General features: G+C 39.3%; 1 protein-coding gene across 4 annotated transcripts in view; it reads left to right on the plus strand.

Annotated features, from left to right (window-relative positions):
* Positions 1-25,803, plus strand: part of LOC139463997 (zinc finger protein GLI4-like) — a 142,911-nt gene extending 117,108 nt beyond the window's left edge. For 3 of the 4 annotated variants that reach the window (XM_071245484.1, XM_071245486.1, XM_071245487.1), the window contains 12 exons: positions 272-475; positions 1,599-1,795; positions 2,564-2,678; positions 4,762-4,910; positions 8,692-8,841; positions 15,055-15,219; positions 15,759-15,926; positions 17,275-17,370; positions 18,129-18,332; positions 18,824-18,965; positions 19,264-19,359; positions 19,585-25,803. In XM_071245484.1, the coding sequence (XP_071101585.1) occupies positions 272-475; positions 1,599-1,795; positions 2,564-2,678; positions 4,762-4,910; positions 8,692-8,841; positions 15,055-15,219; positions 15,759-15,926; positions 17,275-17,370; positions 18,129-18,332; positions 18,824-18,965; positions 19,264-19,359; positions 19,585-21,824 (3,926 nt within the window). In that variant the 3' untranslated portion in view covers positions 21,825-25,803. The remainder of the gene's footprint in view (positions 1-271; positions 476-1,598; positions 1,796-2,563; positions 2,679-4,761; positions 4,911-8,691; positions 8,842-15,054; positions 15,220-15,758; positions 15,927-17,274; positions 17,371-18,128; positions 18,333-18,823; positions 18,966-19,263; positions 19,360-19,584) is intronic. The other variant, XM_071245488.1, reaches the window with a different exon arrangement.
* Positions 25,804-26,110: the final 307 nt, after the last annotated feature.

The following is a 26,110-nucleotide window of genomic DNA, read 5'->3' on the forward strand; positions in this document are numbered from 1 at the left end:
TGGTTAAGTTTGCAGAATGTTTCTATATGAAATGCTTGTAGAGTAAATGCATGAAACTAGATTGGCTAAGGGTCATTTGGTTCGTGCTAGAATCACTACTTAGGGACAAATCTGAAGTAATGAACAGCCATGAAGATAAACATGGCATTAAGATTTTTTACCAAGAGAAATCGTTCTGTTTTGTTTGATTTAAATCCAGTATTAACACTTTCTTTGTCATAACTTTTTAACATGATGAAATTGCCTTTAAAAAAATCTTCCATCTTTCCAGGTTCTCGTCTAACGAGTCCACGGCCTAGTATTGGTGGGGGAAGAAATCGGAAAAGAGCTTTATCGCAATCCCCGATCTCCGACTATCTGGACATTCAAAGTTTAACGCGAAGTTCAGAGGGGTCCCTCCAACTGACGCCCTTCCTGCATCACAACTCACGGAGTTCTAGTGCCGCCAGTGGCTCCTATGGCCATCTCTCTGCAGGTAGGGAAATACGCAAAATATTGCCTGTGTTTAGTATTCAAATCACTTTAATTATGGATAGAATTAATTCATTAGAATCAAACGAAAATAATTATTGTAACATTTGTGGTACCTTGTATTTAGCTTTATACTATTGCAGGTAAGGCACTTTTTGACACAGGCCATGAAACTGGTACAGTAGGTATCTGGAAAGAATGAGACATACAGATGGGCCAGTTAGACCCCCCTTTTCATGCATAAACTTATACAGCCAACATGCAGATTATTTGGGGTGAAATACCAGATATTAATAAATATATGGCGTATCCTTTAGTGTTGATATATCAGTGAGTTGCTTATAAAGAATATTGATGTTCTCTGAGAAAAAAGTGCAAATTCCTTTGATAGGTACATACATGGACCCTAAATATCGTATTAAGTGTCCATGGCACATAGAAGTACAAAGAAATTAATTGACTAATTGTTTTTTGTGTGCCAATCCCAAAATAGGAAGCCGACATCAATAATAACTTGTTCTTAACCTTTTCAGAGTTAGAAATATTTCCAGATTTTCAATGTACAAAGAATATGTCTTTTGGAACCTAAGAAATATTTGTATAACTCAAAGAAAATATTGTTCAGTATTTGTTAAGTATCTTGCAAATCAGTTGGTAGCTGAAAAATAGGGAAGGAAGATGGCATGGAATGATGAGTTCCTGTGTGTATGTCCATGATGTATCTGCTCCCTGTTAAACACTGAAAATTACACTCCTCTACAATGATGAGGCTTGTGTATGCCCTGCCAACAGGAAGCACACTGTTAAAGTAGACCCAAGTTGAATGTTGTGTAGTATCATTGTACATATTGTGTACATTTTGTTCTCAGGTATATGGGGGGGGGCGGTCGGGTAGCCTGGTGGTTAAAGCGTTCACTCGTCATGCTGTAGGCCCGGGTTCGATTCCTGACATGGATACGATGTGTGAAGCCCATTTGTGGTGTACCGCCGTGATATTGCTGGAATATTGCTAAATGCGGCGTAAAACCTCACTCACTCTCAGGGATATGGGCCAGTGCCCACAATTCCACAATTTTTTTGTCTTTTTTTCTGTGGATTATGAAGATTCTTGTGTTTCTGTGTTCCAGCCTCCCTAGGGGCAGCCAGCCCTGCACACCAAACAATACCACAAAATCCATATCTCCGTCATGGGAGTCTCCCTGGCTCCCCCTTCTTCTACCCCTCAGTGATGCCCCCCATGGTGGGGCGGGTCCCCCCTCATGGACACACCATCCTCCCTCCATCATCACAGTCTCTCATACCACCATCCAAGTTTGACCCACAGGTAAATAGGATACTTCAATAGTAATGTATACATTGTGGCTAATGGTCAGTAAATAGTGTACACCTGCGTGCCTTCAGTATGATGTCCGCGGTCAGCTTATCCTGCTGTCAGCCACGTCACTACAGCCATTGTAAGCCTTGATAACAGTGGTTGATAACATGAGCAAGAATCAAGGAAGTTGCCACCACGCTGATAGGATGTTTTCAGGAACAGTAATCAAATGAGTTGATCAGATTATATGGCAATTTCTTTTTCCTGGATAGTACCAAGTATCCCTGCAATGCACTGAATATATATACTACTTACTACAAGTTAAAGAAAACAAGACCCGTGAAGATCTAGGGTAGAAAAGGTTTTCAGCAACCCATGCTTGAAGTAAGTGGTGACAATGCTTGTCGTAAGAGGCAACTATCAGGATCAGTTGGCCCACTGACTTAGTTGATGCATGTCATCGTTTTCCACTCCAATGGATTGATGCTCGTTATGTCAATCACTGGATTGTCTGGTCCAGACTTGATTATTTACAGACTGCCTTCATAAAGCTGGAATATTGCTGAGTGTCGTGTTAAACAGAAAAGAAACAAACTAAAGAACACCAACAATTAGAAGGCTGTGTGTTGCAATACCCACCAGCCATGACCGATTTGTCAATAGTCAGGAACAAATCGGGTGTTGTTTAACGACTTTGAAGTAGTATATGTGTAATGTTCTGTGAAGTAGTAAGATGTGGTTGTGAGGAATGTGTAACAAAGTAGTGTTTGTTGACAGTCTCAGATCTCGACAACGGCAGCTCGCGATGCCGGCAGCAGCGTTGTCAGCAGCACCATGGATCCGTCCTCCGAGGCCCGCAAGTCGAAGATAAAGAAGGAGGTGGAGTACCATGGTAAGAATCAGCCAGGCTTGGAGAGAGTGGTGTTTAAAACGCAATACTCCAGCTAAGATAAAAGAGGAGGTACCCGCTGTAGTTCTCAATTTGGGTACAAAAACTGTTGTACAGGAGCCCTGGCAAAAACTACTTAACACACACATAAAATGATCTCATCATTTAGCAGCTTGTAGTGTAACCATGGAGTTTGATTGTTACAGTCATTAAACTCTATACCACATAACTAACCACTAGTACAGGTAGTCCTGTGGGTACCAGGGTCCTACTCAGGACCCACCCGATCCAAGTACCCACGTTACCCGTCCCAGTCCTACCACAAGAATCAGTAAGAAAGGAGGTGAATGCATTGTGTCAATGGTCTCCAGTGGGGTCAGTAGTGTAAACGGAGTTTGTTGGTTTGTTGTTTAATGCCGTTCTCAAAAATAATACAGCTATGTGATGGCGGTCTGAAAAAAATTGAATCTGGGCCAGACAATCCTGTGATTATTATCAAGAGCATCAATCATTACATTTGATGACATGCAATCCTCCAAGTCAACGGAGCCTGACCACCCGATCCATTAGTCATTCTCAGCAACGTGATGACCACCCCAGTCTTTATGATGGACCGTTTCGTGGTGTGGTGGATCAAGTGTGTGCCCATCTTTCCAGGGCAAGAGACTTAACTGGCAATGAAAGATCAGTTTCCACCCTTGCCGAACTAGGTTGGAATATTTCGCGGCTCAATCGTAGCAGCACCAGTGGCTATTACTAGTTACATTCCTTCCATGACCAATCAGATTCCACCTCTCATATCACTTGCATTTTCTTCAAACAAAACAACCCAGTCAAAACAATCTGATTGATAATCAAGGTTATTGTAATAAAACGGTTCTTACCTCGTAAAATGCATCAAACCACTTGAACACCTTATTTAAAAACATGAAAATATCTGTCGAAGACCAGATGATGGTACACATGTTCTGCAAATTCAGCAATCGTCAAAAATCTGCATTTTTTTACGTAATATTGATTTGACTATACATAGACTCGGTAGTCCAGCCAAAATGTAACTTGATAATTCCAGCTTATTTCAGCAAGAGTGGAAACTTTTATGATCAGTTATCTCCCTTGCCTTGGGAAGATGGCATTTGCCCAGAAAGTGGACAGTTGATGGTTTAGTCCCTGGCCATGTCTTACCAAAAGCCATTAAAAGATGGGATTCCTTGGATAAAGCAAGGACTGAAGCTCAGTGTCAGTATACTGTGTCTGAGTGGGATAGCCATGTCAAACTGAAGCATGGTATCTCAGTGAGATAGTACTCTAAACTGGCATTAGTCCGGACTTGTACTAGCAGCCACAAACAAGTGTACATTGCTATAGAAGTGCAATGATCTTGAATGCAATATTAATCCCCATTCCACTTCACATCACCTTTCATGACCACCAATATTGCTTCGGAGACCATGGTGCAAGTGATGAGAAGAAGGGGAGTCAGATACAGTAGGCCATACAGTAATAATAATAATAACTACAGATTTATATAGCACTGGTATCCAGTTCGAAGAACTGCTCAAAAGCGCTTCATTTGAGTCTACACAAAAAAGAGACATTACACAGGAAAACACAAAGCCTCAATACTCCAAGAAAGATTTGGTGAAAAGATAGGTTTTGAGTCTTGATCGGAACAAAGTAGGACTGTCAATGTTCCTGATATCCAATGGCAGCCTATTCCATAGCTCAGGGGCAACTTTGGCAAAACTCCGACCTCCAAGGGTTGCCGTTCTAACACTAGGCACAGAGAGTAGGGACTGGCAGCTTGATCTGAGAGATCTCCCAGGCACGTACTCTTCAAGAAGCTCGCTGATATAAGTAGAAACATATACCCTTCAGGGACAGACAGACAGACAGACAGACAGACAGACAGACAGACATACATACATACATACATACATACATACATACATACATACATACATACATACATACATTGTTTCTTAATACATATAATTACAATAACAACATGTTAAAGCATTTTTATGATTGTAATAATTCATTGGAAAAACATTTTATCTATAAACATGTTTTCATGTGATTTCAGAGGATATTTGCGATGAAGAAGACGACCGTCGGGAAGGCCTGCACAAAGATGGACACATACCTCAAGAAGGGGAACCAGATTTTATCGAGACACACTGCCACTGGGTAGATTGTTCTCGGGAATTTGAAACTCAGGATGAACTTGTTAAGGTATGTGTCTTCAGCTATTCACAAGGATGTAGTGCACCCCGTCCACATCAGCTCTCTCTCAGTCATCCTCCTCTATACACAGGAAGTAGATCTGGGTCCGCTGCCACCCAAGGGATATACGTGAAATAGTCACGGTCACTGGGCATCATCACTTTGTTTATTATGATTGACTTCATTGTGCGAATTGTTACAATGTTTTCATTGTTTGCGAAAGTGCCCATGCTAATGTGATGGGATGTGAACACACTGTCCAGGGCTCGATTTAGCTATAAAACCTATTTTTGAAAAATACAACCTAATATTTATGTCTACATTAAAATAAAATCAAAATTGTATCTGACTAATCCTTACTTGTCCACACTAAAGTCGATCTTTGAACAAAAAGTTTGTTTGCCATACTACAGCACTCATCCCTGTGTTACATGTAATTGGTCATGCTTTCTTAGGCGTGACATCATCAAACTGGGGGAACTTCAAGACTATGTGAACATGTTCCTGTTACGTTTTACAGCGATTTATCATTAATTTAGGTGACACTTTCACATGACACTTTAAGGCCAGGCTTTCCGTCTTATTTCTCTTTATGTTGGTGGTAGGAAGAAAGGGGAAAGAAACAGAGATTCATATTTCATTCAAGTTAATAAGATGCATTTTGATTATAGTACTTTAATTAATTTGTTTATATTGATAGACATTAGATGAGTTTTATTTTCTTACAGTTCACTTATTTCTGGTCAGCGGGATAAAAAACCATTGGTTTTCAGTTGGGAATTATGGATTGTCTGTTTCTCAGCAATTCATGTTGAAGTTCTTCACCAACCCCCCTAACTTATAGAATTAATTAATGTGTCAACATAATCTGTTATTCCTCATAGCTTGTAGATTAATCTGTAAATATCCAGCTTAATTCAGTGTCTGTGTCACGTGGAACTTGCCTGGACGGCCTTGTCCGGTAATATGATCATGTGTCATGTCCTAATGATATCGTATCCTGTTACTACAATGCTGCAAATAGCCTCCATCAATTGAATACATCTGTATCTTGATATAAAGTACTTGTAGAAGGTCATTATCTGTAATATGTAATATACAAAATATGGGCTGTCATGTACATTTGCACAACGTGTCGGGGAAAGTTTCATCGTTCAAGATGATAATGCACATGCTCATCGTGCCAGGATTGTGACCCAATTCCTCCAACAGAAGAACATCCATGGCATGCCATGACCAGCACTCAGTCCTCAACTTTCTCCCGTTGAACAATTCTGGAATGTTATTGGCAGACGTGTACGTCAACATCCAAATCCACCCACCACTCTCAATTAAATCATACTCTAATTTATCAATCTGAATCTCATTTGCTCATTCCTGAATCCTGTATGCTGCTTAACACAAATATAAAAAACATTAAGAAAACAGTCTGATTTCAAGTAAATCACTTTTTTATATATGGTCATAGTCCTCCTTAAGCGTTATGCTGTAACTGTATGTACAACTTCATGGCCGTTAATCACTTATAGTCTGATGAGACACGGTGTTGCTCTCACCGATGACAACATGGGTCAAACTAACATTGGTCAACTCATCAGAAGCCTGCCTCAAAGAATTTGTGCATGTTTTGCCAACAGAGGTGGTTTTGCCCATTAGCAAAACCACCTCTGTTGGCGTTGGCTGCAAAATGCAAATTTCGAATTTGACTCCCAACCTCTTTAACAACCTAGTGCACCACCATCTCATCACACAAACCATTAGATCTAACCACCTACTCCCCAGCAGATATGATCATATCATTTCCATTTACCAATTCCACATAGATCAGAAGATATGTCTTGATGATTCCCACTGCTATTTTGGCACAGTATATTTATCTGTTTGTTTGTGTATGTGTGTGTCTGTTTATTTAGGCATCCACAATGTCAATAATACCATTATAAATTATTTCTTGTTAAATACAGATTTCTGTATGTGATATGGTCTTGATATTGCTTTCTTGACATTCAGAAAAGACATGTGCCAATACCTCCAAAATAAGCCAAGATTCAATCCCAGTACTGTACTGTCTCCTTTAGACTTATAAAACACAGCAAGCATTTTGTACAACAGTGCCAATCAAGTATTCCCATGGCGGTGTTGTAGAGTGTGAATTGTTGTGTTTTATGTGGCCTGAATATTGATAACATGAGATACGGTGGCCTGCGCCAGATGGTACGTGATGCATTACACACAAAAACAATAAATGCAACAATATAGTAACTAAGTATAATTCAGTAATCTTTGTGTATTCAACGCAGCAGCGGAGTGCTGGGTAAGATTTAGCCGTGATGTTCCTCCTCTGCATGTTTCTGTGTATTGTGTCTTCTTTCTTCAATATTCATATTGTTTTACTTACCTGCGGCTCAGGTAAATATATGTCATAGCCTCGTTAACTCGATATAAGTCGATATCTCAAAATCTGCTTGGTTGTATTGTCTTAAACTCTGCACTGATGACACATTTATTGCCACTTTAACAAGGGCTTTCAGAGTCCTTATCTGATACATATATGTCATTGTGACCTGTTACTTAAACACTTATGGATTTTATCTCTTTTAGGGCATATAGTACGAATGTAGATTTTACCAACATGTTTTTGTTTTTATTACTTTTGATTTTTGCTCTGATGTTGACTATGATCCTGTATGTCCTGATGAATGTATTGATTCCCTGGCTAGTAAACTAAAACCTATGTAGGTGATGGTAACAGGAGGCATCAATGATATAGTGCAATGAGTTCTCATTTTATTTTGAATATACACATAGTTAAGTCTTTGTCATTATCAGATGTTTTGAAATGTTATTTAGCATGAAGAAAATATTAGTTATAATAATTATGCTTTGATCAATGAAAAAAAAGTTTACTGAATTTGGTTTTCGTATTTGTCTCTCCTTTCTTTTTTTCACTCTTTTGATAATGATATCAATATCGATTGATATTCTGCTATTTCTTGATATTGATACCTGCTGATCAATGGTACATTTATGGATCATTTGAAAGCTTGTTTCTATCAGTGATTGATTTTGAGCGTTTATATCAGTGATCAATAGTGAAGCTCCTTATTCGTATATGTTTCGGCCTATCTCATTACCAATCAATGTCTGCGTAGCTTCACGTACAGGTAAATATGTCAGTCTCATAATGCATATACATGCATAGGCTTTGAATTTGTTTTTAAACACTTGCATGACCTACTTGTCTCTGATACAGCAGCTGTCAGTGTAAACCCACACGGCTCTCACTGTGGTTATTGGAGACTTATTGGCTGTGGTTTAATAAATGCAGAATAATGTCTTTTATGAGCAAAACCAGATTGGGGTTTCCAAATATTTTGTATCTGATATGGAAAACAAATAAAAAAATATTTATTACCCTGTGCAAAGATATTATTGATTAACAAAATGGAAGTCTCTGTTGGGTTATCAGCTAAAAATAGATTTAGAGGGATTATCAGATGTATCTAGTTCAACACATCATAGTGGCAACAGCAGTGTATGAGGGTGGATGATTTGAGAATCACGTTAGACATGGCTTGTTGTCGAAAATGAAATACAAATAACTGTTCTCAAAATATATCTATTAGAATATAAAATAACGAACAAAGAGTTTAGAAAACAGAAACAAACCTGATATTGTGTTACTGTGTTGCATGCATCTGTATTTCTGTTGTTGCAATGTTTTGTAAGTGGTGGTCTGTGTGATTTTGTGAATACTGTATGTGTTCTAATTAGTGCAACATTGTTTCAGCATATCAATCAGGATCACATCCAGGCCAACAAGAAGTCATTTGTGTGTAGGTGGAAGGAGTGCTCCAGGGAAGAGAAACCCTTCAAGGCGCAGTACATGCTGGTTGTTCACATGCGACGACACACCGGGGAGAAACCTCACAAGTGTACAGTACGTACACCATTGCTCTTTGGCATGGCCTCCATGATCCAGTGTGTTATACATCCATATGAGGGTGTCAACCCCCTCCTCTCCTGAATCCTGAATAGCATCTCATTTTTCAATCTGAGTCTCATTTGCTCACCTCTGTATCCTGTATACAGCTTAACATGAATCTCAAAATCATGAAGAAAAGAAGCCGATTTCAAGTAAAATCACCGAAAAAAAAAATATATGTATATATATATATATATATTAATATAGTATGTGACGTCATTGTCCTCCTAAATGTTATAACATCGTGTTACTAAACGTTACGATTTCATGTCAGTTAATCAGTTATGGCCTGATGAATACGATTTTGTGAGTTCCATGTACCCCACTGCTGAGTCCCTAATTCCCTCTAAGATCGACCCCTGCACCCTGCAGGAGGGGCTGACAGCCTCCAATGTGTTGTCATCTATACCTGCAACTATGTGCCTTTGTAGCTTAATTTGCAGACATGATGCTAAAAATAGACATCCAAAGTCTTCTGATTTGACTCAATATTATTGAGGGCTCGCTTGATCCTGGGATTTAGAATTTTGTCCGCTTACAGCAAAGGTGAATTGGAGCAGGAGCAATTGTATGCTATGTTGTATGTCATACAACATAGCACTGTATGACATCATCAATGGAGTGATGCACATTAGAAATTGAGTGAAATACGTAAATGTGCAGAGTTTTATAATTTGTTGGAAAAAGTTAGCTCACTTACGTTTAGTTGTTTAAATGCCATTTTTTAGATTAACATTTTATCCATATATGGTTCAAATATTTTTAAAAAGTTAAATACTATTAAGGATATTTCTATGCAAAACTGTTAACCCGATGAGCAAACTGTGAATTTGGTGTGGTTATTAATAAGCAAGATGAGCACAGTAGAATGCACGTTTACTCCTAGTCCTAATATCTTTAGTATATGAAAATGAAGAGTCTCTGGGCTTCTTTTTATTAATTCTCATTAAGATAATTTAACAACTATTTTGTTTCTGTATGATATGTTCATTTCAGAGGCTAGATGTTTGTCTAGTTTACCCCCTTCATTCACCAATTAGACATTGAGATGAACTCAATTAATTTTGAGAATACCGATCTTAAAAGAAAGTTAACTACTGTAAATACAGCACACTTTGGTCATAGGTAGGTCTCTTTGCACCAAACATGTTACTATGCTGAACAAAAAAAGTTAAGGATCATTAATAACTTTGTTTAGGATATTTTTATGAAATTGTCTGTTCAGGCTTCAATAAGCCTATAATTCACAATACTTCAATAAATATTCTGCACATATTCAGGGGTGTTTTTGTCCTGTACATGGTTCTTTGTATGTCAAGTCTATGTGCAGTGCAAACCTCTGTGGTGATAATTTGCCATTGATTTCAAAATTTCAAAAAATTCACATTTGGGATGATGATTTCCTTATTAGTCCTTAAAGATAGCTGATGGCTACAAATTTGGATACGAAGTTTGGATTTCAACAACATATAACGACCCGTGAAGATTCGGGTGGAGAATAGGTCTTCAGCAAACCCATGCTTGTCGTAAGAGGCGACTAACAGGATCAGGTGGTCAGGCTCGTAGTCTTGGTTGATGCATGTCATCGTATCCCAGTTGCATAGATCCATGCGCATGATGACAATCACTGGATTGTCTGGTCAGGACTCGATTATTTACACACCACGGTCATACAGCTGAATATAGCTGGGGAAAAAAATGAAAAAAGAAGATAGATAATGGCTACAAAATTTGGATAATGGCTGTAAATATTGCAGCCAGTTCATCATTTTAGACAAATGAAGTGAAGAAGGAAGCAGTCCATTGCAAATGAGTGATGGCGGCACCAAGGAGGACATATGATGGGTGTGCAGCATGGCATCCACTCCTGTGTCTACCTTATGTAATAATTCATAAAATGATGAAACCATAACAGAATTATATTTGGGATAACACTTTCTTAGTAAAGTACAGATTCTAGTCCTTTTGGGGGTGGAGCCCCATCCCTGATTTGAAGCGACACTGCCAGAGTGAAGCACCTAATCGCCAGCACACAAAGTCAGTGATCTAACGCACTCAGCCACTGAGGCTTTGTGTGCTGGCGATTAGGTGCCTCACTCTGACAGTGTGGGTTCGAATACCAGATGGGACTCAACCCCTAAAAGTACTAGAATCTGTACTTTACTTGTTATATTAGACCCCTTTTTAATGACATTGTGTGTTCACATTACAGTATAGTCAGGAATAATGTGATTGTGTCATATGCATGGTAACTGAGGCGGTATGGATATTATGCTTAACAGGTGAAATACTCGTCTAACTATCACAGTAACAGGTAATGTTGTTAGCGGCAGACTGACGTGTGTGTTCACACGAGCCTCCACAGCATGCAGCTTGAAATAGCTGCCGCTAATCGGCAAAAAACAATGCATCTCTCATCTTGTATCACGCCAGACTATTTCTGCTGCTGCCTCACCTGTAGCCCACGCTGATGTAGTGGTGAGATACGGGTTTGTTATCTCACGGAAATAATGAGATCTTCCTAGTAAATGTTATCCAAGCTGTGCAAGGATGGTCGCCAATAATAACAACTATGAGTAGTTTTCCACCTGATAGTCTCAGCAGGTGATAATTAGTTGTGCGGAGAGCACAAGCAAACTGAAATCTTATCAATATTTTGAACATTATTTGAAGAGTTGATGTGTTATTTTAACAATTATTTCTGCATTGAAAAAAATTATTACATTGAAACCACTGTAGTATGTTGTCAGGAATGATACATATTGCTCAAAGGAGGAGAAGAATGCTTTTGGAAAACAGTGAATATTTTTCATGTCAAAATCACCCTAGACATTTGTCCATCTGTCACATGAATTCAGATGCAAATGTGACATTTGGGTAACAAATAACGGTAAACTATACAAATCATTTACATGGAATACAGTTATAATGTTTCTGTATTTTGAAACAATGTAAACGCGCCCATTTCCCACCACTTGGCTTATGACATTTGAAAGAGTTAATGCAAGCATTACCCAAGCCATGATGTAAGATGGCCTGGCAGTTGTGTGAGCTGTGTGCGATGCGTGTAACGTGTGACCACACCCCTCCTTGTGTCAGTTGATATGGCAACCCTCTGTTGCTGTAATTGGCTAGTATGTCGCTATACAAACACATTACAACCTGCATTTATTCAGCTGCTCACCAGAAATATACTTCCACTGAGCTTTTAGCGTACATTTGTTTTTCTTACTGGTGTAATGGATCTAGCTTTAATGTCAGTGTTTTAATGTCAGTGGTTCATGTAAATACAGTTTACAGGGTCCCTACTGATGATTTCATATAATTTAAAATTTTATTTAATTTAATTTAGACATGATGAGATTTAAGTTAATTCAAAATAAATCAATATAAATTTTAATCTGAAGTTAAGTTGTATGTTTATTGGGTTAAAGTTATGTTTATAAAAAAATGTAATCAAAATTGATTCTATGTTTATGTATGAAACATATTTGTTTTATTTGGCCAAGCAAATTCTATGTCTTGTACAGATTTTCAAGGACAAATGGTCAGGTCAGGATGAGGATAGTTCAATATCAAGTCCTTTTTTAATCAATTAATAACATTAGAATTTAAGATATTATTTTGAAAATAAAACTGAACTAAAGTTTGCACCAAACAAGTTAAGGGTACACACTAGTGCCAGTTCGGCCTTTGCAGTAAATATCCTTAGTTCTTACTTTTCGTAATGGTAGTTATGGTAGTTTGTTAGGTGCACTAAATCCTACAAAACTAGTATCATATATATGTAAATGAGTGAAATGCTTGGCAAAAAAGGAAATACTCCACTTTATAGAATGTTAAATAGTATGCTATATTAATTTTTATAGCATGAAACTATGCATAGTCATTATTATTGAAACAAAGAAATCTACATTTTTAGAATTTTGTTACACGACTATAAAATGAATTTTACTGCAAAAAATCGTATTTATTACAATGTATGCATATGTATTAGATCAAGATACACAGTTGTCAAGCAACCTTTCATAAAAAACAATGATTGATTTTAAAACCTAGACACCAGCATTAATAAAGTGACAGACTGTTCAACATATGGTCAAGGGGACATAACTCTGTGATGACTATTGATTTTTCAGTTCTTTGTGTTTATCCAAAGCTTTAATAAAGGAAATCAGAGAGTGTCCTTTTGACACTGATATGGGATGTCAGTGTAGCTGTCAAATGCTCAAAGCTCTTTGTATCCAAGTTCAGCCTGATAATCTAGGCATTAATTCTACTTTGTCGACAGTGGAATAATATTTGTTAGACACTGTGGCCTGCAGCATCATGTCCAATCAGAATGATTATGGTAAGTTGGCTAAAGTGTCTTATGGGAAATATGTACATGCTTGTAGGAAATATACTTCTTTAGGGGATTTAGGAATAATTTTATCTCAAGGACTTTGTATTTAGTGTCAACTTGAATTGATTTCAGTGCAGAAGGGGAGATGAGGGATGCCATTTTAAGGCAGTCAAGTATCCCCCCAAAATAGTCATTACATAGTTGAACAGTAAAAGTATGTCGTTGTTTGGGGATATATGTATGTGTGTTTTACCTTGTGGTGGCATGCCTTGGAGTTGTAAGTGCACCTGAGTTTTGGATAAAAGACACAAAAGTAGATTGTTCTGAAGCAGCCAACTATTGTTTTAAGCACTTTGTTTTTAGTAAATGTTTGAAGAGTTAGAAGTTGGTATGATTAATAGGGATGTCACGATTCACAAATATATTGACCATATTCTCAGACGATATGATACGTTATACACTCTCTATATTGATTCATATTGAGGTTCTGTATCCATTCATATTTTAGTCCTGTATCGTTCACAGCAAAGAAATGATTTTCTGGGCAAAATGGGTCCTATCTACATTTAAAAAAAAACAATATTATTATTAATTTATGCTACATTTACATTGTACAGTGTAGATGTACATAGGTAAGACTTCAATCCTGTTCGTCTTTTTCTAACTGGTGTTGACACTCAAGTTGTATCTGAAATAAAGTATTGATTTTTATTTTCAAATGAGACCAGATATTCAGGAAGTTCCAAGCATTTGAATAGTATTAATGCACTATGAAATATAAAAATTCATGCAAAATTGCCACGAACTAATTATCGCAATACATATCGTATCATAAACATATTGCGATACGTATCATAGCAGGGGACAGTCGTACTGTGACGTCCCTAATGGTTAATAATGAAGTGATTAATTACAGTGATTCTTGCTTTCAATTATATAACAGTAATCAAAATGGTTTTCAAAACGTTCACTTTATGAATCTGCCAATGTGGAAGATTCTCTAATTGTAGCTCACCTGATTTACGTATGTATGTAACAAGTATGTAATTAGTTTTGTCTTGTCTTTTTGTACATTACCCTGTTAACAAATCTTTGGGAAATATTTTAGTTCCAAACGAAAACAGTATAGATATTGAAATAATGTAGACATTGTGAGACAGTTGGATATTTCAAGCCTTTACCAATATTTGTGATACATGTTTTATGTTGATAGTAGCTCCAGTGCTAACATATGCTCATTGTAATTCATCGAGAAACAATTACTTTCATGCTCAGTAGAGCTGTGCCAAAAATTAGTATTGCAGCATATTGCGATATAGGTATCTGACTTGCTACACACATTGTGATATATGGAATCTAGAGTATTTGACACTGATTGTACACGCAGGTCCTATTTTCTACATAGTGAAGTGAAGGTCACTGCCATTTTGTAGTCATGGATACAGGAGAGATAACAATCACTTCTGCGTTTCCGTCATTTTTGTCAATCAATTCCAAAACATCATTTGTGAATGAATTTCTGGGTAGAATTAATGTGAAACAATGCAAATAATAAGGAAATTTTATATTTATTTATTTTTTACCCAAAATTCCGAAACACAGAAGAAATATAGCATATTGCAGGATAACGGTATGCCGTTCAGTCCTATGTTCAGGGTATCAGATGAGTTTATGTTCAAGGCCAGTGGCTGAATATCATCCAGAATGGCATCATGATGTTTAACAATCACAAATCACGGGAATGTCTCGATACCATTTGCTTCCTTTACGCAAACAAGCAGATTAGGATTTGAGTTGCTCATAGCTGCTTGTTTTATTTTCAGTTTGAAGGTTGTTCGAAGGCATATTCACGACTTGAAAACCTTAAAACCCATCTTCGGTCTCATACGGGTGAGAAGCCCTACATGTGCGAGTTCCCAGGATGCACCAAGGCGTTCAGTAACGCATCCGACCGGGCCAAGCATCAGAACCGAACCCACTCCAATGCTGTGAGTATATATGCCTGTGTTGGTGATTCGTGTTAGAGTGAGTGAGTGAGTTTGGATTATCAACGCTTTGAACAGTATTAGAGATATTTCATGATGTGTGACAGAAGTGATGCTGATGTTAGACATTTAAGACTTTGGTGAAAACCACAAGGATGGGCATGGTGCTGACAGACCTAAAGACGTAATCACATCTAGGTTCCTGGCATGCCAAGGGGACACAACTCTGCACAGCAAAGTGTGCAGCTCCCTGTGCCCAAATGGTGGTTCTGGTAAGAGACCAGAGAGCTTAATGTTTTACTTGAATCAAAACTATTGTGTCCACAGTGCTGACCCCTTAATCTGGACATATTTGAAACTGTCTTGATTAACAAGTTTCAGGATCTACACATCCTGGGTACCTGGCCCTTTGTGTTATGAGTTACATGTACGAGGGCGCATGGGGTTTTGAGAGCTGAATGGGCTTGTTTACCATGCGCCTGAATGTGGTACTGAGTAATGAAGAGTGCTATAGCTGATGTTCCTCTTACTTTCTTCTACAGAAACCATATGTATGTAAGGCAGCAGGCTGTACAAAACGCTACACTGACCCCAGCTCCTTGAGGAAGCACGTCAAAACCGTCCACGGTCCCGAGTTCTACGCAAACAAGAAACATAAAGGAAATGATCAAATCACCGGCTGCAACCCCAAGAAAGAAGAGCCCGATGATGTAAGAATCAAACTGATCAACTCCTGTTCCACTCAGATGATCGTATCTCCCATACTTTACGTAGACTTACCACTAAGATCTCTTTGTGATCTCTCCTACCCATGTCTGTTATCTTAGTTAAGGGCTCTTTTGTGGTGTAACTCCTATATCCTGAGGACCGCCTCCTCGGTCTAGTGGTAGAGCACCCACCCAGCCGCATCATACCAAAAGACGTCAAAAGATGGTACTTGTTACCCTGTCTGGCGCTCGCCTTTAAGGGTCTGGTCAGCTCAGAGTCAGTATACTGTGCCTGAGTGGGGTATCCATGTTAAACTGTGGCATGATATCTCAGTGGGCTCCCACTATAAAATCAACATTACACCGGACTAGTACAAGCAGCCACTCACACATGCACATCACTATTTAAGTGCAATAATCTTGGACGCGACGCTGAACCTCATTTCACCTCACATACTATATCCTAAGCATAAAGACTTACACTAGTCGTACTTTAACAATGTTTGTGGATGTAAGTGAGCAGACATTGTTCCGATGTTACTTACTAACCCTGTTATTGATGTTGTTGACTGACTGACCATCTGCCATTGATGTTGCTGACTGCCCATCTGCCATTGATATGGCTGACTGAATGATCATTTGTCATTGATGTTACTGACTGACTGCCACTGACAATACCGACTGACTGTCTGCCACTGACAATACTGACTGACTGTCTGCCATGGATGTCACTGACTGACCGTTTGCCGTGGATGTCACTGACTGACCGTCTGCTGTGGATGTCACTGACTGACAGTCTGCCATGGATGTCACTGACTGACCGTCTGCCGTTGATGTTACTGACTGACTGTCTGCCGTGGATGTCACTGACTGACAGTCTGCCATGGATGTCACTGACTGACCGTCTGCCGTTGATGTTACAGACTGACAGTCTGCCGTGGATGTCACTGACTGACAGTCTGCCGTGGATGTTACTGACTGACAGTCTGCCGTGGATGTCACTGACTGACCGTCTGCAGTGGATGTTACTGACTGAGCGTCTGCCGTGGATGTTACTGACTGACAGTCTGCCGTGGATGTCACTGACTGACCGTCTGCAGTGGATGTTACTGACTGAGCGTCTGCCGTGGATGTCACTGACTGACAGTCTGCCGTGGATGTCACTGACTGACCGTCTGCCGTGGATGTCACTGACTGACAGTCTGCCGTGGATGTTACTGACTGACCGTCTGCTTTTGATGTCACTGACTGACAGTCTGCCGTGGATGTCACTGACTGACCGTCTGCCGTGGATGTTACTGACTGACCGTCTGCCATGGATGTCACTGACTGACCGTCTGCCATGTTACAGGACAAGAAAGATGATGACCAGTGCAAGAAGATGGAGGAGTGTCTCATGGTAACTTCATTACAGACGTCAGCACCAGGAGATAGAAGAAAGTCACAGGTACAACACATGCATTGTCCTTAGCATGTTTTACCTCAGGATTAGGGACATGAAATTTATTATGCGAAGAATTGGAGAACTGTCACCAGAAGGTTATTCTTAATTAATAGCCAACTTGGCAATTCACCAATGAGTGAGTGATTATTTGCAAGGACTTCCTGCTGGTAAAGTTTTGAACTCTCAATTATAAACCTATACATTGGGATCGCTATTAAGTAAGAGCCTTCTTTCTATAGGCATTAAAACCTATTGTGAGGTTTTACTTTCCAGTCGGGTTAAATCTCATAAACAGGGACGTTGTAATGTCCCAGGGATTTTATATAATGTTTTCTTTATATTCCCGAGGATCAAACTCGCAACCTTCATATCTGTAGCCCAGTGAGTGTACCACGAGGCTACAGAGGTGTTGATAAGCCTCACTGGTTTTTAGAATGTCCTTTTCAAGATCTGTACGCCAGCAACAGATATTTTACGCGCGTTTCCTAAGGTTCATGGAAAATATGTTCAAAACATAAAAATGTTGATAAAAGTTTCTTTTTTCGGTTATAAGCATGGAAAAACACTTTCCCTCGGTTTTGGTAGACAGAGCATGCCCTGGGGGTCGGGAAAAACCACGGGGGGTTCACCCCCTTGGTTTTTCACTCTCCCAAGGGCATGCTCTGTCTACCAAAACCTTGTGAGCGTGTTTTCTCCAATACGTAACCATCATTGAACTCGGATGTTATTTCAAATGATGAATGATAACAATTATTTTCCAGGATAATGTGGGGTCTTCCGTGTCTCAAAACAACCCATCACCCCAGAGCAGTCCTGAAGTCAACGTGACCAACAACATCCAGCCCGACACCATCGAGGAGCATCTGAGTGGAGGAACCCACATCACATCGTCAGGGGGAAACCCTGGGAGCATCTCATTGGAGGAGGAGGAGGAAGTCGACATCCCAGAACCAGACGAGGCAGAGGTAGGAGCTGATTGGCTTTGAAGGACCTTCTTTGTCTTAGGCTGTGATATGAGAATTCAAAGATAACTGGCTCATTAGAACTTTTATTACCTATTTTAAAGCTATCATGTAAGAAAAACATTTTCACATATTTGAAACTTATGGCTGTTGGTGCCATAGTAATTCACCTCCGTTACCGATGATGGACTAGGTTTTTCTACATGCTTGAAAGAATAGTTGTCATTGACGAAACAGAAAAAGATATCACTGATTATCAATCAGTGCAAATATTTTTATGAAGCCATGTTCCTGCCATATTAAATATGAACAGATATACATAGTATTGAGTGAGTTAGTGAGTATGGTTTTATGCTGTTTTTAGCAATATTTCAGAAATATCACCTTCATGTCCCTTCAGCATGGCTGCTTCAGGAACACTTTTACAGCGAGGCTACCCCACTGCCCAAAAAGTATTAGGGATAAAACTGAAATACAAGTATCTCTGTTCACAGGTACCTGGTGGATCCGAGTCCTTGTTGGTACGTCGCAACCAGATAAATTCTGGCCAGGTGATGCAGAACCGAATGAAAGGCCGAATCAACAACAAAAGCAACTCTCTGTCGGTCTACTCCCAGTTGCCTCCAATAAGCCCAAGTAAGTTCCCACTGCTTTGGTGTCATGTCTGTTCTCAAAATGGACCAATCAGCTTGCTTCTTTGCTGATGGTGATGGGGCAGACATATGGGTGGGGTATAAGTACGAAAGTTTGAATCTCAGTGTGGGGTATAATCATATGATATCAACATAGTTCTCTGTGTTGTGGTGTTAAGGTTATCGGGCGATGGTTCATTCTTGACAACATGTTCATTCTACAAGCATGTTCTTGCTCAAAGAAAGTGCAATGGTACCCATATATTGACGAACTTGATGAAGAACGACCTGTATTTTTGCAGATGGTCGGCGCTGCAACAACAGTTCGAACGACTTAAATGTCAAGATGACTCAGATTAAAACAAGTCCACCTCACAAACGTATTGCTGATCTGGCAGGTACGATGTGGTTATGTGAAGGAAAAGATTGTTTTAAGTCATTAGATTAAAAAAAAATAGATCAGGTTAAATGCATATTTGGACAACTAGCACATTGGCAAATTGTAGTGTGATTTATTCAACAATTTTAATGTCATTTTCAAATAAAATGTCAGTCACAATCAATGTAGTGATTACTACATGATCTGTCCCATACTGATGTCTCGTCTTGTCTCGTTATTGCAGGTCGCACAGAGCTGCAGACTCAGATGATCTATGGTGGCGGTCGCCGTGACAGCAATACCAGCACCCTCAGTTCCTACATGAGCAGCATGAGGTCCGACACCAGCCCCTACCCCTTCGGGAGTCAGTTCTCCAGTAGGAGATCCAGTGAAGCATCACAGCTCTCGTCCAACCGATTGAGCATCGCCAACTCTCCGTACGAGTACGACATCTCAGGAAATCTGCCCCACCATGCCTCCAGGAGGTCGAGTGAGAGTAGTAACATTGGTAATGTGGCCAACATGATGCAGAAAGCCCATCTCGGGAGCCATCCCAATTTGGTGGTGCAGTCTCAACAGATGCCCATCCGAAGTCCCGCTAGCAAATACTGCAATGAGAATATTGCAAGGTTCTTCGCCGCACGGCGGGAGATGGAAGGTGCACGGACCAGCACGCCCTGTCGCACGCCACTGCCTCACGAGATTCCCAACAGGGAGATCAGGAGAGCCAGTGACCCTGTACGGACTGTGGACCACAATTTCCGTGACCTGAAGCGGCTTCAGCGCTACCACAGTCTGAATGTCATGAAGGTACTTCCTGTTCCGCCCAGTATGAAGAGTCTGCAAGGAAAATGTGGGTCAAACAACACCTTCCACTCGTCCAGAAGCAGCATCGCTACTGACTACAGCGTCGCAGAGGATGCGGAGTACGGGTCCCCTGGAAACAACATGGAGACATACAATGAGCAATCACTGGAAGAGAAGATGCTGGAGGATAACGAGGATATGATAATCCCTGACGACATGCAGAGATTCCTGAACGAACGCTACGCAGGGTATGATCCTCATCCACCGGACATGGAGCAAAGGATGCAAGGGAACTTTCCGTCTCAAAACCACAGTCCCAATAACCAATACTCAAACCAGCAACCCTCGGTGCCACATCCCTATAGCAACAATATACAAATGCAGTCTGGTTTCTATGACAATCAGGGTATGAACTCTAACATGATGTGCGGGAATAATGGTCAGCAGTTTAATAATGGTGGCCAGTGTGGGCCGGGCATGATGCCAAACATGCAGCAGGGTTGGAACCAGGGTCAGAACTTCAATAACGAGATGCAGAATATGCAAATGAGAAATATGCAAATGCAGCATTCTCCTGGAAGTCAGTTGTCGCCCCAGGCGATGCAGATGCAAGGCATGAGCCAGCAGAACATGCAACAGGGAAATATGCCACAAGGGGGGATGACCACAATTCCTGAAAATGTTCCACAGCAAGGAAGGATGGGTAATAATGGTCAGGGAAACAATATGAACCAATGGCCAGTTATGATGAACCAAGGTCAAGGTCAGAATCAAGGTCAAGGTAGCATGCTGCCACCTCAGTCTCCACAGATGTTTGCGCCAACGCCGCCAAGCATGCCCAAAATGCAAATGCAGAATGGGATACCGATGCAGATGAACATGCGACAGAAGACAGAACGGGCCAGTCCTCAGGTGCAGGTTCCTCATATAAGCCAATCACAGATACCACCAAATGCCAAGACCGCATCCCGGTTGCTGAGACAGCAACAGCTCATGCAGCAGCAGCAGCAGCAGCAGCAGAACAACCCTGGTATGTTCAACAATATGCAGATGCCGATGCAGCAGGGTCCGATGCCACAGATGCAGAACATGCCAGGGATGCAGCAGAACTTCCACCAACAGAAGATGTACCCCGGGGACAATATGGGCAACGGCATGAACCCCAACATGAACAGCAACATGACGCCCAACATGGTGAACAGCATGCCACCCCCGCCTGCCCCCCCACTTCCACCAACACAGCAACTGTTTCCCCCACAACCTGTACCCCCCATGTTTCCCCATCCGCCCAGTGGTAACACCCCCTCGGGTACCCCCCAGAACAACCGGCCGAGCTGCCAGATCCAGCAGCCCCATGGCCCCTTCCCCAACCAGCTTGAGATGTCCCCAGGGTGCAACCAGGTGACCAGCAGCACCGACCCTGCCGAGACCACGGCGCCACCGATTGAAGATTTCATGGACAACTTAACGTCAATATCGACTGAAAATCTCATAGACAATATAAGCTCAATATCACAGGAAAATATTTTCAGTCCAACAGCAGCCTCGAACCGGTCAGCATCTCAGAGTTCCTCGCGGTTTAATCCAGTGCTCAATATGAATAATATGGCTGTAAATGATATGAGCTCTGTGTTGACGACGTTAGCGGAGGAGAACAAGTATTTGAACATGAAGTAACAGAGTGTAGAGTGAGATAGACGTGGATGTTGGTGCATATATGGACATCTTGTACTGTAATGTGTTTTCCCTTTTTATCTTGCATTTATTGTGGCATTATGGGTGCTATTGCTTACGGTGCAGCAAGGAGTCGTTCCTAGAAGGCATCTTGCTGGACACATTGCAACATTGTTGTGAGTGTGACTCTTTCAGTGACTCGGTGTACGAGAAAGCTTGTTCAACATGCATTGGTGGAGTACAGTGAAAGTTTTAATGTAGAATCATATATCATTGTCAGTGGACATATTATGGGTGACATTGAATCATGTGTACATTTACCTCAGGTAAGGTTATTGATGATTCAGAATCAGGTGACTAAAATCTTTGGCAATTGATGCTGCAGTGTTTAAATTAAAGATTAATTTCAACTTATCAACCTTTGTGGCTGTGTGGGATACAACACAGCAAGGGGATATACCGGGAAATCAAAGATCATACTGACGCTGGAAGTCCTACCTAAATTATATGCTATGGAGAAAGGCAGACCCCATATATTTGGATACTGTTTTTTTATATTTAAAGCAAACAATACAAAATGAAATAAGCCCATATATCTTTATATCATTTTGAATATTTAAAGCCAAGAAATGCAAAATTAAAATAAGAATTTAATTGTAGTTTTAAAATGATAATTTTGGCCATATAAGTGAAACAATAACATTTCAAATTACATCTGCATACTTCTGATTTTTTCACAATATCATATCAGAAATAGAAATAGAAATGGTCTGAAGCTAATACAGTCACTACTCCATTGTGGAGGATTAGCATGATGCCTCTATCCTGATACCACACAGCATAATGGGTATGACCTTTGGCCAATTTACATGAATATATTCTAAATATATTCTTTCAGAATGCATGCCAAAAGATTGGTTTTGATCTGAACGGCAAGTCCTTGTCGTAGAAGTTGCACATTATTGTGATAGGGTGTTATTGATATTCATATATACTTTCTTTATTTTTCTCTCTCATTTATCGAAGCATAATAAGCAAGGTTTTAGTTGTTCTGTTTTTGTATGCATTGTTTGAAATATCTAGAGGTAACCATTTTGAGACTTAGATCTCCAGATAAGGAGACATTTCATTACAGTTTTCTGTAATATCTTTGTTTTGTTTTGATATATTTTCACTAAGAAAGTACAGTTGATTGTTTTTGTCACTATCATGGTTTTTAGATGGCATGATCATTGTTCTATTTCGTCCTGAAGTGCTGATCTCGATAATATTTGCATAATTAGCTAAGAAGCATACATGTATTACATATTACTGCAGAGATCAGTATCAGCTTCAAGTGCTTAGCAATGCATTCCGTCAACTGAAATTTACCATATCGATTTATACATTTAAGAAGTTTCCCTTGAAAGTAATTTTCACAGAAAACATCAATATAATTCTTATGATATGGAAAAAATATATACTGCCATTGTGAAAAGAAAATTGTTCAGATGTAAATTAAGTGCTTATGAATAGTTTTCAAAATGTTGTTTTGTTTAAGAGTATGTTTTGTTTGTACAGATTTGTCCATATCATGTTTGAGAATGTATACATCTTTCTTAAAGAAAAAGTATGTGCAAATTTTATTATGAAGATTTTGATATTTTATAGCATCATTGTGGTACTGAAACAAAGTTTTGGTTAAGAATGGAGGCAATGTTCTCTTCATAATCTGTCAAATTGAAGTGACACATTTTACTCAAGGCTAAGTGTTGGCCATGTAACAATGTGGATCTGTAGATAAGGAAAATGGAAATTTTGAGGAATGAAATAGTTTTGACATCAGGCTTATTTTTTCGATTCATCACATTTTATTTGTGAGTGAAATATTTTCTTCTCAAAAGTAAAGCAAGTTAAGTTAAATATTTTAAGTGGTACTTGCCAAGAACAGGATTGGACAAGTTAACAGTAAAGCTTGACAGTTGTTTTCCTCAATGGTCAAAGGGAGGCAATTCTGTTTCTGTTTGTGAATTATCTCCCTTTGGGCTTTTTAAAGTTAGATCAATTACACAATGTATTCCATTTTAAACAGCAATTATGAAATAAGTATCCTGTTTCACCTATCTTATGTTTTTCATGAGAAATCCATTGATCAACTATATGATTTGAAATCTGTCTCATTTTGAAAATTCAGCCAAAAAAATATGAGATTTAATAAAACATTATGCAAAGTAAGTAGTGTTGGAAATAAGAAAGATTTTTTTTAGTGAACATTTCTTTTATATATGGTTATCATTACATAAAGCTTTCATATATATTAAAAATAATTTTTCACTCAAGAATGTTAAATCCTAACATGATCATCCAGCCAAATTGGATGTAATATTTGAGAAGGCTAATGTCTCGGTCAAATGGTTACTTGTCTTTACAAACCAATTTTAAACATCGTCCCAACACTTCTTTAACATATTGTCATATCAAATATTTTACGAAGTTTCCCATGTACATGAATTAGGGTATATATGAATTTTTGTGTCGCAAAGGCATCTTGCTCTAGTTGTGGATGCCTGAAGCTGGTGAGATAAGATAAGCATGGTTAGATCAGTCCCTTCTACTGAGAGATTAACATTTTCACCACTATCAATACAAGCACGGATAAAAAAGGGTGGACATAAAATAGTTAAACAATTAATGGAAATCATTCAGGAAATCATTAGCACATTAGCAATAAATAATTGTTTTTGCTTTGTTTAAGAGATTCCTGAAAATGAATTTCGTTATTTACATCAACAAGTAGTACGCCTCATAGAGCGTGCACACTCTACACCACTGTTAACATTTTCACTTGAAAGTCGTACATTATTAGGGGTGAGTCAGCTGAAATAATTCACTGCATAATTATCTTGGTTTTTAAGACCATCAATGCAGCACTCCGTACTCAACAATTAGCTTTTCGATAAGGCCACAAGTTGCTGCGCAGTGGCCCCTCCCGAACCAATGGTTTGGGTATCTATACTGGTATTTAAATTGTTTTCCGTGACTCTTTGTCAAAAGTACTATTGGGGGAGTAATATGGTATGTATGTAACCAACGATTTCATATTATTAAGAAAAAAAAACCATTTAATTCATTATAGGAATAATTTCTTCTGCTGAAAATATATTGGTCCAAATTGCTGAGCTGAATCATTTTACTTACTGCCAAATATTAGTTGTCCCTAAACTAATGAGCAAATAAGGTGTTAATTTGGTTAACTCTCATCTCCCTCAACTATCCCTGTTCTCTCAAATCTGTAAATATTTTATCCGGTGTTTTTGGTAAGAGGGGATGATCTGCTGGCTATAAATGCATGTTTGGTTGCCATAATCGTAGAGGAGTGATTGGAAAATGATGCATTTTTTTCCACTTGAGTTTTCTCCCTTAACTGACAAAATCAGATCATGAAAAGGCTGTACTCAGGAATTGGGGTAAAATGAATACATGTATGTACAGATCTCAATTGCTATAAATGTGTTCAATGCAAATAAGTGCTATTAATATAAAACAGTGGATGAATATGTCCTGTTTTAGATATTGCTTAACCCATTCTACAACAGCATCATTGAGATTGTGTTTTATAATTCTATATCAACAGGAAGCCTAGAGATTCCAACCCAGCAATCCTTGAAGGGAGATAACTCCGCTTATATTACCTACTCATGAATGTTTATTCTGGACGTTGACACATTGTCCTCATTTCATTGTTGTTGAACAACTGTGCATAATATAACAGAGGCACACTACATATATCATTGATGTCGGACATAGACGAGAGAGAGTATGTGTAGCAGGGTAGTGACGTCATGCCATGTTGGAAATATACTCATACTCGATGCATTGTACATTCTGTATGATACACTATTTTTCTAACCCCTAGAATCAAGCCACATCTGGTGCCTGTAACTCATGTCATTTTTCGTAGACAGTGATAGGATGTAAATAAAAAAGTGCTTGTTAAACAAGACATCAGGACTTTGTTGTGTATGTAGTTGTATAGAAGTGGATCTCGGATTGTGAGTGTGGTTGTACAGAGGTGGATCACGGATTGTGTGTGTGGTACAGAGGTGGATGACAGCATCATAACTCACTCCCCAGCATCAAAGGGAGCAGTCTTAAAGCTGGACTATGATCTCCAAACAGCTTTGTCAAATGCAATGTTGATAGTAGTGAGTGAGTGAATATGCTTTCATGCCACTTTCAGCAATCTTCTTGCAATATCTCTGCAGGGGACACCAGAAATTTGGGCTTCAGACATTGCAGCCAGGTGGGTA

The sequence above is a fragment of the Haliotis cracherodii genome, unplaced genomic scaffold (genome assembly GCF_022045235.1).
Source record: "Haliotis cracherodii isolate W230 unplaced genomic scaffold, xgHalCrac1.p SCAF_16, whole genome shotgun sequence".
Classification (NCBI taxonomy): Eukaryota; Metazoa; Mollusca; class Gastropoda; order Lepetellida; family Haliotidae; genus Haliotis; species Haliotis cracherodii.